We start from the raw sequence: 15,169 nt of genomic DNA on the forward strand, positions 1-15,169 counted from the left end.
AAAAGGGGTTCTTCCCATTGCCAATAGCATACTGTAGGCTTACAGCATTTCGTTTTTTTTGTTGTTTTTTTTAAACAATGAGATAACATTTATCCTGTAATATAATAACGCGAGAATTAAATTCTAAAATACATGTTTTATTACTTCAGTTATGTTACCGTAGATTCTTTCCCGTTATCTCCTTCGGTCGCTTCTCTTAGCGCGGGAATCTCAGTTTTCGAATGAGACTGGCGCTGGCTTAGCTGTCGTCATGGAAACGTGCGCGTGCTTCCTTTCGCCTTTTAGCTGAGCAATACAATACAGACCTGTCAACTCTCCCTTATTTGCCGGACTCTCCTGTTTTTTCGACGCTTCTACCTGGGACAGATTTTCTCCCGTATTTTGCTAAAAAAAATCTACTGTTAAAAGTCACTACTGCAATCCCCATCTTTACTTGGCAGGGTTTAGGACCCACGGGAGCCCTCTGTGGCAGGCCTGCTTTCAGTGCTCGTACAATAAGCTCTCCTGTTCAAATATATATGCATGCAAATATGAATGCAAATTGGCAACAACATATTCTCACATAATCATAAGCAACGTTGGAAAAAGGCATACTTTCTGTAGACTATGCCGGACTGACTTTAACAGTGGGACATGGGTGATGTTTGTGGTGAGCAGAGAGATCACAAAAACACCAAAAAGTAAGTGACGCACAGAAAACCAGCGCTACAATAACGTCTGTCGTTGCCTAAGGAAAATTGGAGATCAGGAAAGCTATACATGCAGAGACCTTTACATGCTGTGATTCGTTCAGCAAATCTGACGTGTTCCCAGACTCACACATTGCAAAGTAGTCTAAAAGTCACAAATACGTTTCTAGTACAATTTCAGCATCAACATTGCTTTGGAAATTCAAATTAACTGATAACGTGTTTATATACAGCAATCGTGTGTTCATTTAAAATAGAGGATAGTAGACAGTGATACTGACAGTGGTGTTATCGGTCCGGCACATATGTGCAGTGTAATAACGTTGCAATACCACGTTGTTGTGTAGTTTGGCATTTTTTAAATTATTTTTTTATGATGGACTTAATGAATTTTGAGGGTTTTTTTCTTGTTATAAAGCAGGTGCCACAGCTCCCCCTTTGATGGCGATGTCAACGTGCAGTACCAAACTCAGCTATTAGGTTTGTGGTGTGATGAAAGTTACAACGCCAACTGTGTATGCATGCTGTCGTGCAACATCAACTACAGTGGACCAGTTTACAAAGTGCTGGCTACTGCCAAATCAGACACCTACAACTACAGCACAATAAGAACCACAGCATTTGATTGTGAAGCATGGCATTGTTGTGTTTGATATTTGTTTCCTTTATAAAATCCATTAGAAGGAGCACCGCATCACAGTCAATCATTCTAGTAACCTAATGTTTTTAAGCATTGAAAATCTAGTTTAAAGACATAAGCGCTGACGTTTAGAGTATAATATCTGTTTGTCTTGAATTTAATAAAGCTACATATTTTAAGTTGGCTGTTTTTGTTTATATACTGGAGTTCATGTGTACTTGTGAAATCTGAGAGGAACACGCTGAGTGGCTGTGCTACAGTCACTTCGGGCTCACGTTTTAGTGACCCTTACTTTTTGTCCCATAATTTGAGTCAGTGTTGCCACATCCTTTAGACCTGTATGTAATTAACCAGAATATGCAATTATCAGTAACATATACAGCGTATTACAGATACATTCATTTGTATACATGAAAATTGTACACAATTGTGCAGCACGTTTTTTTTTTCTTTTATGAACATGTACATATATGTGCCATGTAATTTCATATTCTGGTTAAATGCATAAAACTATCTGACACACGTGATGTGCAATTAACAGGAATCCACTGCACGTGCATTTTCATAAGAAATGCGCTTCACGTTTTTAAAGTTAACAGGACAATACAGTTATCAGGTATACAATTCATTGGAAAAGACTGTACTTGTATAATGTTAAAACCTTTAAGAACCAAATATATTGGCACACCATGGCTCAACTGACTCAGTGACACAAAAATAAGCTAGAAACCCATATTGACAAGTTACCTCTCATCAGCAAAATAACATGCACGTTTGTTTGTTTTATTCTTTAAATGTTATTTTTTTCATTTTCCAGAATGTATATTCACTGACTGGCACAACACTAACATTACAACTAAATTAACTTTCTCTGCACCACAGACTAGGTCGCGACCTGAACCCCTCACTTAAATTCTATGCAGCCAGGGGCCCTAACACAGTTAAAGTCAATCTAAAGTCTCGAGGAATGTTATAGAGATCGCAGGTCCTCGCTAAAGGACTTGCACATTATTAATCTTAAGAAAAAAAACAAAACAATTTCAGACAGAAAAAAAACTGTAGAAAATCCTCTAAAATTATAAATGTACCTTTAAAAAAAAAAAGCCAATTTCTTATATCCAGATTGCCCGAGCAGAAATGGAAAACCAATGATCTTGCAAACCTGATTCGAGCACCGATTATCATCTCAAACAGTTTTCAAACGTTTTACTATTCCCCAGCATAGACTAGCACAGCTTCGCCACTCATGCAATACTGCCCGAGACATATAGTGTGATGATAATATATTTTGAACCATACATTATTTAACTGCAGTTTGAGATCTCTAGACTGTTTTAGAATTGCACTGCAACTGTACCATAGTGGGATCACGGGTTGTAGCGGACATTTGGCAACTTTCCTGACGTCATTTGCACAGTTCAGTACGCCCTTATTCTTTTAACCTTGTTTTAGCCTGCGTTTCTCTCTCTCTTTCTCTCACACGCTGTTGAAATGGGGTGGGGCCTCAAGCAAATCCGTTGCTAGCACTAAACTACAGTGCAGGGCGATTTCTAATCAGGAAGTAAGGAAGGAAACGACCTTAGCAAAGGGAACGATTCAGAACAGAACATCATACTTGTGCAGGAAACTAGAAGCACACCCGTCCATATTTACACTTACTTACGCATAAAGAGATACGAAAGGTGATTTTTTTTTATTTAAATTTTTATTACGTTACACATTTAGGAAGGTAAACTCCCAAAACAACGTTGTTTTTTTTTTTAATACAGATCTAGGTTATTTTATACCGTCTTATTGTATATATATATATAAAACAAACACATTAATATACAATATATATATATATATATATATTAATTTTATTTTGACGGTTGTGATACGTCAGTAACCATACCGCCATGGCAGACGCAGAGTTACCGCAAGTGGAACTTTTTGTAAAGGTAAGAACATTTTAATGTCACGCATTAACTGTTCATGTTAAAAGCTTTTGAATTGTGATCTCGGTTTGGTTCCAGAATGTTCGGTGGTACTAATGTGCAGATTTTTTTTGCGCCGTACAGTTTAGGTACTGTAAATTCGCGATGGTTTTCGAATGCTTATTTCTGATTCTGAGGAGAGAACTCTATGTTAAATTAAGCTTTGTTCAGGAAGTGAAGCACGTAGACTTTCCCCAGGGCTATGTTTTGTTTTTTCGGGTGTGTGTGTGGTGCTGTGTTTTTTCTACCAGTCTACAGTGTATAGGGCGGCAGTGGTCATTTCTCATTTGGCGACACGTTTCCATTTTTTTTCCAGCGAGTAAGTGAAAGGGGACTTTGTTAAAGTTTCAATTTCTCTTCCTCTTTCAAACAACGAGGGGCGTGGGCTGCTAGTGCACAGTGTTCGTTTTGGCGGGTTTTATTTATCAAAGCACATCGTATGAAGCTTTTATTTAATCAGAATTATACATTTGGTGTATTTTTGCTCGGCTTTTCTGACCGTTTATTTGGTTTGTAGGTTGCGTGTATCTTTACAGTACTGAAAATGAACTGCCCCCCTCTAAGAGAATGGGTGCACCCTCCTGTCCAGGGCAGGCTTGAGGCATGGAGACTGAAGTGCTCCCTCCCTCATCCCTAAGTGAAAAGGTGCACCCTCCAGTCCAGGGCAGGCTTGAGGCATGGAGACTGAAGTGCTCCCTCCCTCATCCCTAAGTGAAAGGGTGCACCCTCCTGTCCAGGGCAGGCTTGAGGCATGGAGACTGGACTGCACTCTCCCTGATCCCTAAGTGAAAGGGTGCACCCTCCTGTCCAGGGCAGTCTCGAGGCATGGAGACTGAACTGCACTCTCCCATTCCTAAGTGAAAGGGTGCACCCTCCTGTCCAGGGCAGGCTTGAGGCATGGAGACTGAAGTGCTCCCTCCCTCATCCCTAAGTGAAAAGGTGCACCCTCCAGTCCAGGGCAGGCTTGAGGCATGGAGACTGAAGTGCTCCCTCCCTCATCCCTAAGTGAAAGGGTGCACCCTCCTGTCCAGGGCAGGCTTGAGGCATGGAGACTGGACTGCACTCTCCCTGATCCCTAAGTGAAAGGGTGCACCCTCCTGTCCAGGGCAGTCTCGAGGCATGGAGACTGAACTGCACTCTCCCATTCCTAAGTGAAAGGGTGCACCCTCCTGTCCAGGGCAGGCTTGAGGCATGGAGACTGGACTGCACTCTCCCTCATCCCTAAGTGAAAGGGTGCACCCTCCTGTCCAGGGCAGGCTTGAGGCACGGAGACTGGACTGCACTCTCCCTCATCCCTAAGTGAAAGGGTGCACCCTCCTGTCCAGGGCAGACTCGAGGCATGGAGACTGAACTGCACTCTCCCTCATCCCTAAGTGAAAGGGTGCACCCTCCTGTCCAGGGCAGACTCGAGGCATGGAGACTGAACTGCACTCTCCCTCATCCCTAAGTGAAAGGGTGCACCCTCCTGTCCAGGGCGGGCTCGAGGCATGGAGACTGAACTGCACTCTCCCTCATCCCTAAGTGAAAGGGTGCACCCTCCTGTCTAGGGCAGGCTTGAGGCATGGAGACTGAACTGCACTCTCCCTCATCCCTAAGTGAAAGGGTGCACCCTCCTGTCCAGGGCAGGCTTGACAGGCTTGAAACGTGGTCCATTAACACTAGTTAATGGATTATGTATGTCTGTTGGTATGTCAGCACTACATTCTTCATTAGCATAATTTATTGGCGCCAGTTCACGTACTCTTCCAGATTAGAGTTTCTTTAAAACTGCAGGCAGACAGTGCCCCACAATCCTGTTCAGTTTGACACACCACACTGTATGTAATCCCTTCTCGTGTGTCTGTGTTAATTTAATACTACATTATTACAGAGTTTATTTTCATTAAAAGCTATTGAGAAAAAGACAGGATTGTGGGATAGTCTTTTTCTCAACATCTTTTAATGAGACTAAACTCTGTAATGCTGTAGTATTAAATTAACACAGAAACCAAGAAGGGATCACATGTAGTCTGGTGTGTCAAACTGAACTGGATTGTGGGATAAGGTTCAGTTTGACACCAAGATTTCTATGTTTCAGTGTTTATTTATACCATTTATATTTGTAGACATTTTTGAAGTGAACACAAAATACAGTAAACTACATTATGAACCAGATGGGGAGTGGACACAACATAAACAGTAGTCTAGAGCCCCTTTCACACTGGCATGCTCTACCCGGGTCAGGACCCGGTGTCACGCGGGTCGGGTATGTGATTTCACGCTGCTTTTGATAAAGCATTGACCTGGACGACAGACGCAAGCGCACGACGCGCGTATCAATGCCCTGGAAGCAGCTTGTTACGGACGCTTCCATCCAAGCTTCTCTGGATTGAACCTTCGGCACAAATGTTGATTAGAGCAAACGTTTCTTCATCCCTGCTGCAATCTGACTCATGGCGTGTCTCAATCAACAAACATATAGCTAAACAGAAATGTTCCTTGCGGAAGTGAAACCTTCACTCAGGAGTGGCTGTTTCATATTGCGTGGGCTCGTGAACGGTCATCAAGCATTTTGTCTTGCTCAACCCGAGTCGAGGCGTGTCAACTCACATCCTGAGGTGGGTCGCTGGGACCCGGGTACGACCCGGGTACATGGTTTCACACCACGCAGGATTGTGACTCGGGTAGGAGTGCCAGTGTGAACGGGGTTTAGTACCATGTTACTGTATAAACACTGTTTCAGCTTGTGTGTTATCCGTGTTGTTTTGGTTAAAAACCTCAAGTCAGAAACTCCCAGATTGAATTCCCTCTTAGATTGGTCTGTTTTACGTTCTGCCGTTGATCCTTCCTCGGTTTCCATGGCAACACTCTTTCCGGCTGAGCTGTGAACGGAACGGTGCTTGGAGCTGCGTTACCTTCCAGCCGGTGGTGGTTGTTATCACGGGCTGTGCTTCCCTGTGCTGTTTGAAATGGGTGTAATCTGAGAGGTGCAGTGTGCTTTAGAAACCACGTGTGCTGACAGTGTTTGCTTTTGGGGAACAGACTCTCATGCTGTTTATATAAAACAAATTACACTCATTAACCCTTTCAAAGCCAGGTTTAGAATGCTATGCTGGAATTCTGAGCCAGTTTTTTTTTTTTTTTTAAAGAAAATGCACACACTTGTTTATAAGAGTCATAGTCATTCAAGTTTGATCTAATCACCATAAAACTATATATCATTTAAAAGCATAGAACTTGAAAAATATTATTTTCAAACTGTTTACAGAATTCAGAACATGGTAAAATGTAAAAAGGTTCAAAATTGGCAGAAAAAAAGAACACATTCCCTGTAACAATGTATTATCCCATTTCAGTGTGTCCGGTCCCAGATTATGGTGCAACAGATAAAAGATTGTTCCCACAAGAGATACAGTAGTAATCTGTTGCTGTATGAAGACCCTTTTTTTCCAGTAACTATTTCAGTAATTCAGAACATGTTGGGATATCAAATGGCACAGAAATGACAAAAAGATTACTTTTCAATAACTATTTATGCATTTACATCACCGTAAAGTGTATACCTATGACTAAGTAACTACTGACCTCTGTCCAGCGCAATGTAATGACACCAAGGGGTAGTGTTAATGTAAAAGTTAAAATCTGAGGAGAAATAAATAGAGTTCCAATAATAAGACCATTAACTAAATGAGCTTTAAGTAAATATATCAAATAGTAAATAAAAATATACTTAAATACATAATATAAAAAATCCGCCTTGCCTCCCTGATCACCTGCACTGTCAGGCACGGTAAATCTGAAAGTTACAGAGTTCAAGTTATTTATCAAATGTTATAGCTAACTTGAAATCTGCTGAAAGCTGAAAACAAGTACAAAGTTCTAATTAAGCAAATGATCAATTCAATGAAGGGTCTAGTTAAGTAATTGAGAGCTCAGTTGGAATGAAAACCAGCAGACACAGGGTGTCCCCAGGATCAGGACTGGGAAACCCTGCTCTAGAACAAAGAAGGTGCGTGAAAACTGTATGCAAAACCAAGGCAGTTATCATGTTCATTTTGTAGAGTGCGACAGACAGACAGATGGACGGGCTTTATTAGATTAAGGGCCCTAATTAGGGAGGACTTTAAAATCAAGGAGCTGACGATTAACCCAACCAATACTAAGCACAGAAACCAGGACCAGAGGACTGGAAATGAACTAGACGTAGGACAGAGGGTCAGAAACACTTCTTTACACAGCGAGTAGAGAGGCTGTGGAAAGGGTTACCTAGCCACGTTGTTGATGCTGAATCATTAGGGTCCTTTAAGACCCAACTTGACTACGTTCTGAGATCAAGCAGCTGCTAGGAACTGGACGAGCTCTGATGGACTGAATGGTGTGTTTTTTTTTTTTTCTCTGATTGGGTTACCAAGGAGACACTGATTGTCTGTCTGATTGTAATGTGAGAGCTGTGTTGCATTTACATCTGCTCCACACACAGGAAGTGAATGACCAGGTTTCAGGAAAAGAGTTTCAATGAGGAATTCACAAAGAAATGCTCGCTGAGAACAGGATATCCTCTTTCATGCCTTTACTGCTTTCATTGTTTAGAATATATTTTATGCAACGTATGCCAGTGACATGGTCTTGAAGTATAAATATTAATGTCAGATACAGTGCTTTTGTAAACCTATGCTGAGTATGATGGGCAGGTCAGCCGTGCTGATACAGACAAGACAGCACGGTCAAAACTGAAACTGGCATGGTGATGTCATAAATAGGGTCTCCTCTGGTATGTGCCGTGGAATACAGAAGGAGAAACGTGTGCTCTGATTGGCTGAAAGATCCCTAGCAGTCTGTAATAGATGTTACTGTTTTGATAACTAATAAGGGAAAGTCAAAACTGTCATTTGAAGCTTTTTAACTACTGTTTGTACACCTGTGTGTTACTTTTATATAGAAAGAAAGATGCCTGTCCAATTGCAGGGCACCAAACCTGCACCCTTTCAGAGCTCCCCTTAATATAGTCTATTGGTGAAGTGATCAGGAGCCAGGACTCTGAGCAGGGTTATAAACTCTCACAAGCCCTGCTGCACCCAGTCCAGAGTTTCAGAGCTCCCCTTAATATATAGTCTATTGATGAAGTGATCAGGAGCCAGGAATCTGAGCAGGGTTATAAACTCTCACAAGCCCTGCTGCACCCAGTCCAGAGTTTCAGAGCTCCCCTTAATATAGTCTATTGATTAAATGATCAGGAGTCTGAGTAGGGTTATAAACTCTCATAACTGCATGACTAACACTTATTAATAACCCTACAGACTCAGAGGTGTGCCTAATTGATGCTGCAATTCAGAGCAGGTTTCTAAGGGGTGTGATGTTCAGACTCCAGGCACCTACTTGGTCATTCCAGTAATATACCTGACCAGGATGAGGGAGTTCTGAAACCCCTGTTATTGTGAGTATGTCTCTCTGGCGCTGTACTGAGCCCCTCTCTGCTTGTTCTGTTCTGTATTGCAGGCGGGGCTCGATGGGCAGAGCATTGGAAACTGTCCCTTCTCTCAGCGACTCTTCATGGTGCTGTGGCTCAAGGGAGTCACTTTCAACGTGACCACCGTGGACATGAGGAAGTGAGTCCATCACAGACTGCACACATATACCTGTGTCTGTATTAATCTCCTCCCTCGCCCTCTGTCTCCCTCTCTCTATGTGTGTGTTTATTCACCCTCCTTCCCTCTCTGTGTGTGTTAATCCCCCCTCTCTCTGCTCCCTGCAGGAAGCCGGAGGTGCTGAAGGACCTGGCTCCCGGCGCTCAGCCCCCCTTCCTCCTCTACGGCACGGAGGTGAAGACTGACACCAACAAGATTGAGGAGTTCCTGGAGGAGAACCTGAGCCCTCCCAAGTGAGTCTGAACAACACCGTGGAGGAGAATCAGAGCCACGCACGCACGCACGCACGCACGCACGCACACACACACACCAACAAGATCAAGGTGTTCCTTGAGGAGACACTGGGCTCTCCCATGTGAGTCCAAACACACAGATGCACAACCAGAACCACACACACTGGGACCTGTAGTGATCTGGTCTAGTTATGTTGTCTAGATGCAATATGCGTCTGTGTTCTGTAATTGTGTGTCCATGAGTTGTGTAATCAGTGTGTTGCAGTATTGTGTGTGTCTGTGTTGTGTTGTGTAGTTACTGTTGTGTTTCTGTGCTCTCGCAGGTTCCCCAAACTGGCAGCTAAGAACCCCGAGTCAAACACAGCCGGTCTGGACGTCTTCTCCAAATTCTCAGCCTACATCAAGAACTCCAACCCTGCCATGAACGACAGTGAGTCCTCCCCTCTCCCCCTCTCCCCCTCTCTCTCTCTCAGCCTCTCACTCGGCCCTGAAGAAGCTGTATGTGTACCTGAGCTCCCATTCCCTCCCCCTCCCCCCCACTCCCTATGTCTTCTCTCTCTCTCTCTCAGCTCTGGAGAAGGGGCTGCTCAAAGCCCTGGCGAAGCTGAACGGGTTCCTGAGCTCCTCTCTTCTCTCTCCCCACCCCTCTCTCTCTCTCTCTCTCTCTCCTCTCCCCTCTCTCTCTCTCCTCTCCCCTCTCACCCCTCTCTTCCCTCTCTCTCTCAGCTCTGGAGAAGGGGCTGCTCAAAGCCCTGGCGAAGCTGGATGGGTTCCTGAGCACTCCGCTTCCGGAGGAGATTGATGAGAACAGCGCGGAGGACGAGAGCGTCTCGACTCGCCACTTCCTCGACGGAGACGAGCTCACGCTGGCCGACTGCAACCTGCTGCCCAAACTGCACATCGTCAAGGTGAGGGAGCAGGCGGGCGGGGGGGCGGTCTGTGTCTGAGTCTCTGCCTGTCCTCTCTGTCTGTCTGCAATGGCGTGTTTGAGGTCTTGTATTCAAGATGGTGAAAGTGTCTGTCTGTCTCATTGTTTGTAGGATTGCATTATAGATGGGGCTGAACTGTCTGTCAGTCTGTAGTAGTATTCTGTAACAGATTGCAATGACGTGTGTTTTATTGTCTGTCGGATGGATTGTATTATAGATTGTAATGAGGTGTCTGTGTCCCACTCAGGTGGTGTGCCTGAAGTACCGCGGGTTCGAGATCCCGCGCTCGCTCTCCTCTCTCTGGCGCTATCTGGACTCTGCTTATGCCAGGGAGGAGTTCTCTTCAACCTGCCCGGCCGACCTGGAGATCGAGCAGGCCTACACGTCCGTAGCACGAGCGCTGAAATAACGGGACACAGAGGCAGGGACAGACGCACGCATCACCCACGCGCTTGTTTATAGTGTTTATTTATTTCTCGTTTTTCTTTCTGCCCGTCTCTGTAGTGTTCACGAGGACTCTGTATTGACTCCCATGTAGTGTAGACCTTCTCTTCTAAACTGCACAGGAGCGAAGGGATCAACCAGGAAGTTTGATCATGATTATTTATGCGCAAGATATATCGGGTTAACATTATGGGGGTGTGAGTGTTTTTTATTTTTTTTTAATCTTCCAAGTGCTATAAATATACACACATGTGCACGCACACTCACACTGAGACACAAGTTAAAATCTTTGATTGCTATACTTTTGCAAAGATAGGATTGTGTAGATGCAGTGAGAAATAAATATATTATATACAAGGCATTTCATATTGGCTGATGGATTTGTAATATAGACTGCACTTATACACAAAAACATAAAGGGAACATTTGAATTCTCAAAGGGACCGAGCAATTGTAATTGATCAGTTACAGTTCAGTTACACACCTTTCCAAGCGCAATCATTCACAGTTCCTCGTTGTGTTTCACATTGAGCGAACGTTCTCGTATTTTCAATCCCTTTTAAGTGACCCCGTTTGTTTGCAAAACGTTCTATAGTATGCTTGTGTATTTGTACCTGCGATTCCTGCTTTGGTAGAATGAACAGAGTAAGCTTGTTCATGTGTGGAGCGATGTATCCTACAATTCAGTGTAATTATAAATGCAATTACTGCAGCATATCTGTAACTAATTGAACACAGTAGCATTGTAAGTGCAATTTCAGCAAACAGTGAGGCAGTCATTGTAATAATTGACTCCAGATCTGTGACCAAGTGACTAGCTAACTCCTTTCTGAGTTTCAGTAATACAGGAGGGGTCTCTCCCTCTCCCTCTCGCTCATCTGATGAAATAAAAATACATTTGCTTTAATAGAGCACGTAGCTTTAAATTCCGTCTACAGTCTCTGCCCACTAGGTGGCGCTGGTTCTTGCTGCTGTACAGACATGTTGGCTACTTGTGTAACAAGTACAGTCTATGGAAAAGAAAGTGTGTATAAACCTAAACGAAGCCAGCACCTTGCCTCATATCCAGCTCTGCGTCTTCTTTAAGTGGGAAAGTCCATTGAATGAATACAGGGCTCCAAAAAGAGATCTGCTTTAAAAAATAAAAATACAATCGCTGAGGTCCAAGGCATATGAAAAGTTTGAATTGTTAACTTTTCTTGTATGAGGGTAAAGCTGCCAGCTAGAACTGAAACCGCTCCTGCATTTAGATTAAACACAACAGAGTTTATCAAAGGGCTTTTAAACTCTGTTTTTAGGAACTGTAATAAGAAAGATGGGCAACATTGTAAAAGAAGTGATTAGAAGCTCCTTTAAAAAGACTTCATCTTAAGTGTTTGTTTTTTTTTGTTTGTTTGTTTTTGCCAGACAAATAATAGCGTGACCCGTCCCTTTAATTGTTATGACTTCAGTAATTCTGTTTTTTTGTTAAGATGTTTGATTCTGGGAGTGAACAGGTTCAGTGTTTTCTGTTCAGTGGGTGGTTATCCTCCTCGTGTTTAGTTTTAAAGCCTGTTTTTCATAAGTGCCTTTTGTAAAAACCGTCCCCAATAAAACTCTGTTTCAGAATGTGGTCAGTTTTTGAGTTTTCATTTAGCAGCTCTAGGGGAAAGCAGACTAATCACATCACTGTTGTGTATTGGCAGTTATCATAACGAGTATCTAACCTACATCTGCTGCACCACAGTGCATCCATTAGCCTTGTCCTTGGAAAACTTTGCCCCCTAGTGATTTTAGTATGGAATGCCACATTGAACAAATGTAATATTTTTTACATCCATTAGAGGGCAGCAGGGGGCCAAGTTACCGGTTCTATTGATGTAGGTTAAACATGATTCTGAGACCTCTATTGAGGTCTAGGGGTAAACTTTTAAAAAGGTTTTCTACGTTCTGTGATAAATAAAATTAACACAACAAAACACAGTTTCCCCTGCCTTAGCTTAGACAACAAAACACGTTTAAACAACATTTAATACCAGATGTATTTAATCTAAAGAAAAAGAAACAAAAAAGTTAGATTGAAATACATATCAGTCCAGTGTATCCATTAAAACAAGGACCATTACACATTAAATCTTTATTATTATTATTATTATTATTATTATTATTATGTAACACAATCATGTATGTTAAACTTAATACTAGCATGTATTAGTTAGGTCATAGTCGTTTGGATACAGTTCTGGTTATATTCTACCTTGTGAATCTACATGTTATCATCAGAACTTGTGAATCTGGTGTATTTACACATGGATTATATATACTTGTTAAAAGCAACTCAAAAGTAAGTAATCACTGCTGTGATTATCAGGCTGAGCAGTGCCAGGCAGGGTGCGCTACTCTTCTGTCTCCATACGGGGGCACTGTTGCACAGGTCAGTATCACAGCAGGTGTTTGTGAAGGTGAAGTTGATTCCCATGGCAAACTTCTCTCCTGTCAGGCCACACAGAGTGGGCAATACACAGCTCTTCTCATAGAGCACTATCTGTAATCCACCTGCAGGGGGCGATGAGAGGGCGATTGTAATAGCATGTACACACGAAGATACAAAGATACTGGGGCTGATATGTGTCACACGGGTCTGTGGCAGACAACTAGACCTGAAGAGCCGTGCCTGAACTCGTCAGACTTCTCAAATTATAGAAAACACGAGATATGTAAGTAATTGCAAAAATCAAATGTATTTTGAGGCTACTGATTATTTAATTTAGTTGTTTGGCACAATAAAAAGCCTTAATTATTATTATTACTATTATTATCATCATTATTATTATTATTATTATTTGTAGTAGTATCGTTGTTCTAGTATCATGTGCTTAGTATTATTATAAGTAGTATTGTTTGTATTAAAATTCATGCTGGTGTGATTTTTTCAATTATTATTTTTTAAAAGAATCTGAAAAAGATGTGTCATCAAAATACAAATATAATTTTTAAAAAGTACAAGTTGAGGGTGTCATTGCTATAGATTTTCACCAGGAGGCCGAATTGAAAACAGGTCGCTATATGACCTTAGATTGCCGGACTAAGAAAGTTAGCCATTTTGATAAAGCAAGTCCTAGTAATGGACATCAGTTGAACTGAAGCTAACACCCGCCATCTTGGTAGAGGAAATCTTGTTACAAGACAGACAGACAGACAGCCAGCCAGACAAACCTTTCCTGCCGATAGCAGCACTGGACAGACAGCGATTTCCAGAAGGACAGGTTCTGGGGTATTTGATACAGTCGATTGGGGAGATAGCTGGAAAAACGCAGGTGTAGCATTTCAAGCCTTCTCCTGCAGGGGGCGAGAGAGAGCGCGAGAGAAACAAATTGGACAGATCAGATCATATCTTAAACCTAGTCCAGAATTAGTGACCACAAACGGCAGCTAGAAACTGTCAACATACAAAAGAGAGAATAACTACAATATTAGTGTTATATTGTGCAGATATTTTTGTTTTATTTCTGTATTTGCTCAATCTGTCATTTCATTCATTCTTTCTTTTTTTTCTTTCTTTCTTTCTTTCTTTCTTTCTTTCTTTCTTTCTAATCAAATTCAGATGACATGTGATTAATAAAGACAGCTGTATTTCCACCCCGATAAAAATAAACACAGTCTGCAACAGTGCCATCCTTTATTTGCTTGCTGTTTGATTATTTCATCCAGCAGCGGCTTGACTCACCCAAAGGGAAGAGAGTGGCAACCATCAACGCGAATAACAGGATTTGACGCATGAAGAGACTCTTTCTTTCCTTCTTTCTTTCCTTCTCTCTCTCAGTCCAAGTGTTGCAAGTTCATAGAGCGTCTTTGTTTAAACCCAATATATAAACTCCACCCCCCCCCACCACCCCCAGTATATTTAATTACATTAGAGTTGACAGAACAGTCACTATGCTTGACAATGCTCGCATCTTTACCACGCTTTACTACACTTTGCAGTGTTTTTACTATGCTTTACTACAAACCCTGGGCTTTTACCAGAGGGATACCAAAGCAGTAAACTTTGAGAAGAGGCTGGTTCATTATCTTCTCTGTGCTACACTGTGCTGTGCTTTTACTAGGATATACTAAAGCAGTAAACTTTGAGAAGGGGCTGGTTCATTATCTTCTCTGTGCTTTACTACACTGTGCTGTGCTTTTACCAAGGGGTACTAAAGCAATACATTTTGAGAAGGGGCTGGTTCATTATCTTCTCTGTCCTACACTGTGCTGTAGCACAGGGCTATCCAAGCAGTAATATTTTAAAAGGAGCTGGTTCATTATCTTCTCTGTGCTTTCCTTTAGGGCCTGTCCTCCAGCTCGTCAGGGTGGGGTTATTAAATTAGCGCTAATGGCTGTTGATTCAATTCCTGATGGAGATCATCTGATGTGATCTCATGACTGGAAACAGACTGCCACAAAACAGGGAGGCTTAGAATGAAAGCAATTGCTGTGGGGAGATCACATGAGATACAGCAACGGCACGCTGCAGACCTGTACAAGCACCGCGCTAGCACAGCATTGCAAGCGCAGCGTACAGAATCCGTGCATCTAGCTCTGCTCCCTTCGCTTTGTGCATGTCTGCAGTCATGCTTGTTATTGCAGACACTCATAAACTGCGCGAGCTGCTT

The 15,169-nt window shown here is 42.5% G+C and overlaps 2 protein-coding genes across 2 annotated transcripts; one reads left to right on the forward strand and one right to left on the reverse strand.

Moving 5' to 3' along the window:
- Positions 1–2,778: 2,778 nt before the first annotated feature.
- LOC117433784 (chloride intracellular channel protein 1-like) lies at positions 2,779–12,147 on the forward strand. The gene is made up of 6 exons (XM_059008790.1): positions 2,779–3,269; positions 8,781–8,890; positions 9,037–9,162; positions 9,486–9,592; positions 9,889–10,070; positions 10,339–12,147. Exons 1-6 carry the CDS (start codon positions 3,228–3,230, stop codon positions 10,498–10,500), a joined length of 729 nt encoding a protein of 242 aa, XP_058864773.1. The 5' UTR covers positions 2,779–3,227; the 3' UTR covers positions 10,501–12,147.
- Positions 12,148–12,540: 393 nt separating this feature from the next.
- LOC117433915 (protein Bouncer-like) lies at positions 12,541–14,337 on the reverse strand. Its single transcript, XM_034056348.3, has 3 exons — positions 14,242–14,337; positions 13,731–13,853; positions 12,541–13,070 (listed from the first exon to the last, which is right to left on the reverse strand). The coding sequence occupies exons 1-3, from the start codon at positions 14,291–14,293 to the stop codon at positions 12,853–12,855; spliced, it is 393 nt and encodes a 130-aa protein (XP_033912239.1). The 5' UTR covers positions 14,294–14,337; the 3' UTR covers positions 12,541–12,852.
- Positions 14,338–15,169: the final 832 nt, after the last annotated feature.

Source organism: Acipenser ruthenus, chromosome 38 (genome assembly GCF_902713425.1).
Source record: "Acipenser ruthenus chromosome 38, fAciRut3.2 maternal haplotype, whole genome shotgun sequence".
NCBI lineage: Eukaryota > Metazoa > Chordata > Actinopteri > Acipenseriformes > Acipenseridae > Acipenser > Acipenser ruthenus.

Excerpts from the sequence above, each read along its gene's own strand:
- LOC117433784 (XM_059008790.1), top strand. The coding sequence starts at position 3,228 with ATGGCAGACGCAGAGTTACCGCAAGTGGAACTTTTTGTAAAG. Across the intron at positions 8,891-9,036 it reads ACCACCGTGGACATGAGGAA|GAAGCCGGAGGTGCTGAAGG; the intron begins GTGAGTCCATCA and ends TGCTCCCTGCAG. Across the intron at positions 9,593-9,888 it reads CAACCCTGCCATGAACGACA|CTCTGGAGAAGGGGCTGCTC; the intron begins GTGAGTCCTCCC and ends TCTCTCTCTCAG.
- LOC117433915 (XM_034056348.3), bottom strand. The coding sequence starts at position 14,293 with ATGCGTCAAATCCTGTTATTCGCGTTGATGGTTGCCACTCTCTTCCCT. Across the intron at positions 13,854-14,241 it reads TGCCACTCTCTTCCCTTTGG|GAGAAGGCTTGAAATGCTAC; the intron begins GTGAGTCAAGCC and ends CGCCCCCTGCAG. Across the intron at positions 13,071-13,730 it reads TGCTGCTATCGGCAGGAAAG|GTGGATTACAGATAGTGCTC; the intron begins GTTTGTCTGGCT and ends CGCCCCCTGCAG.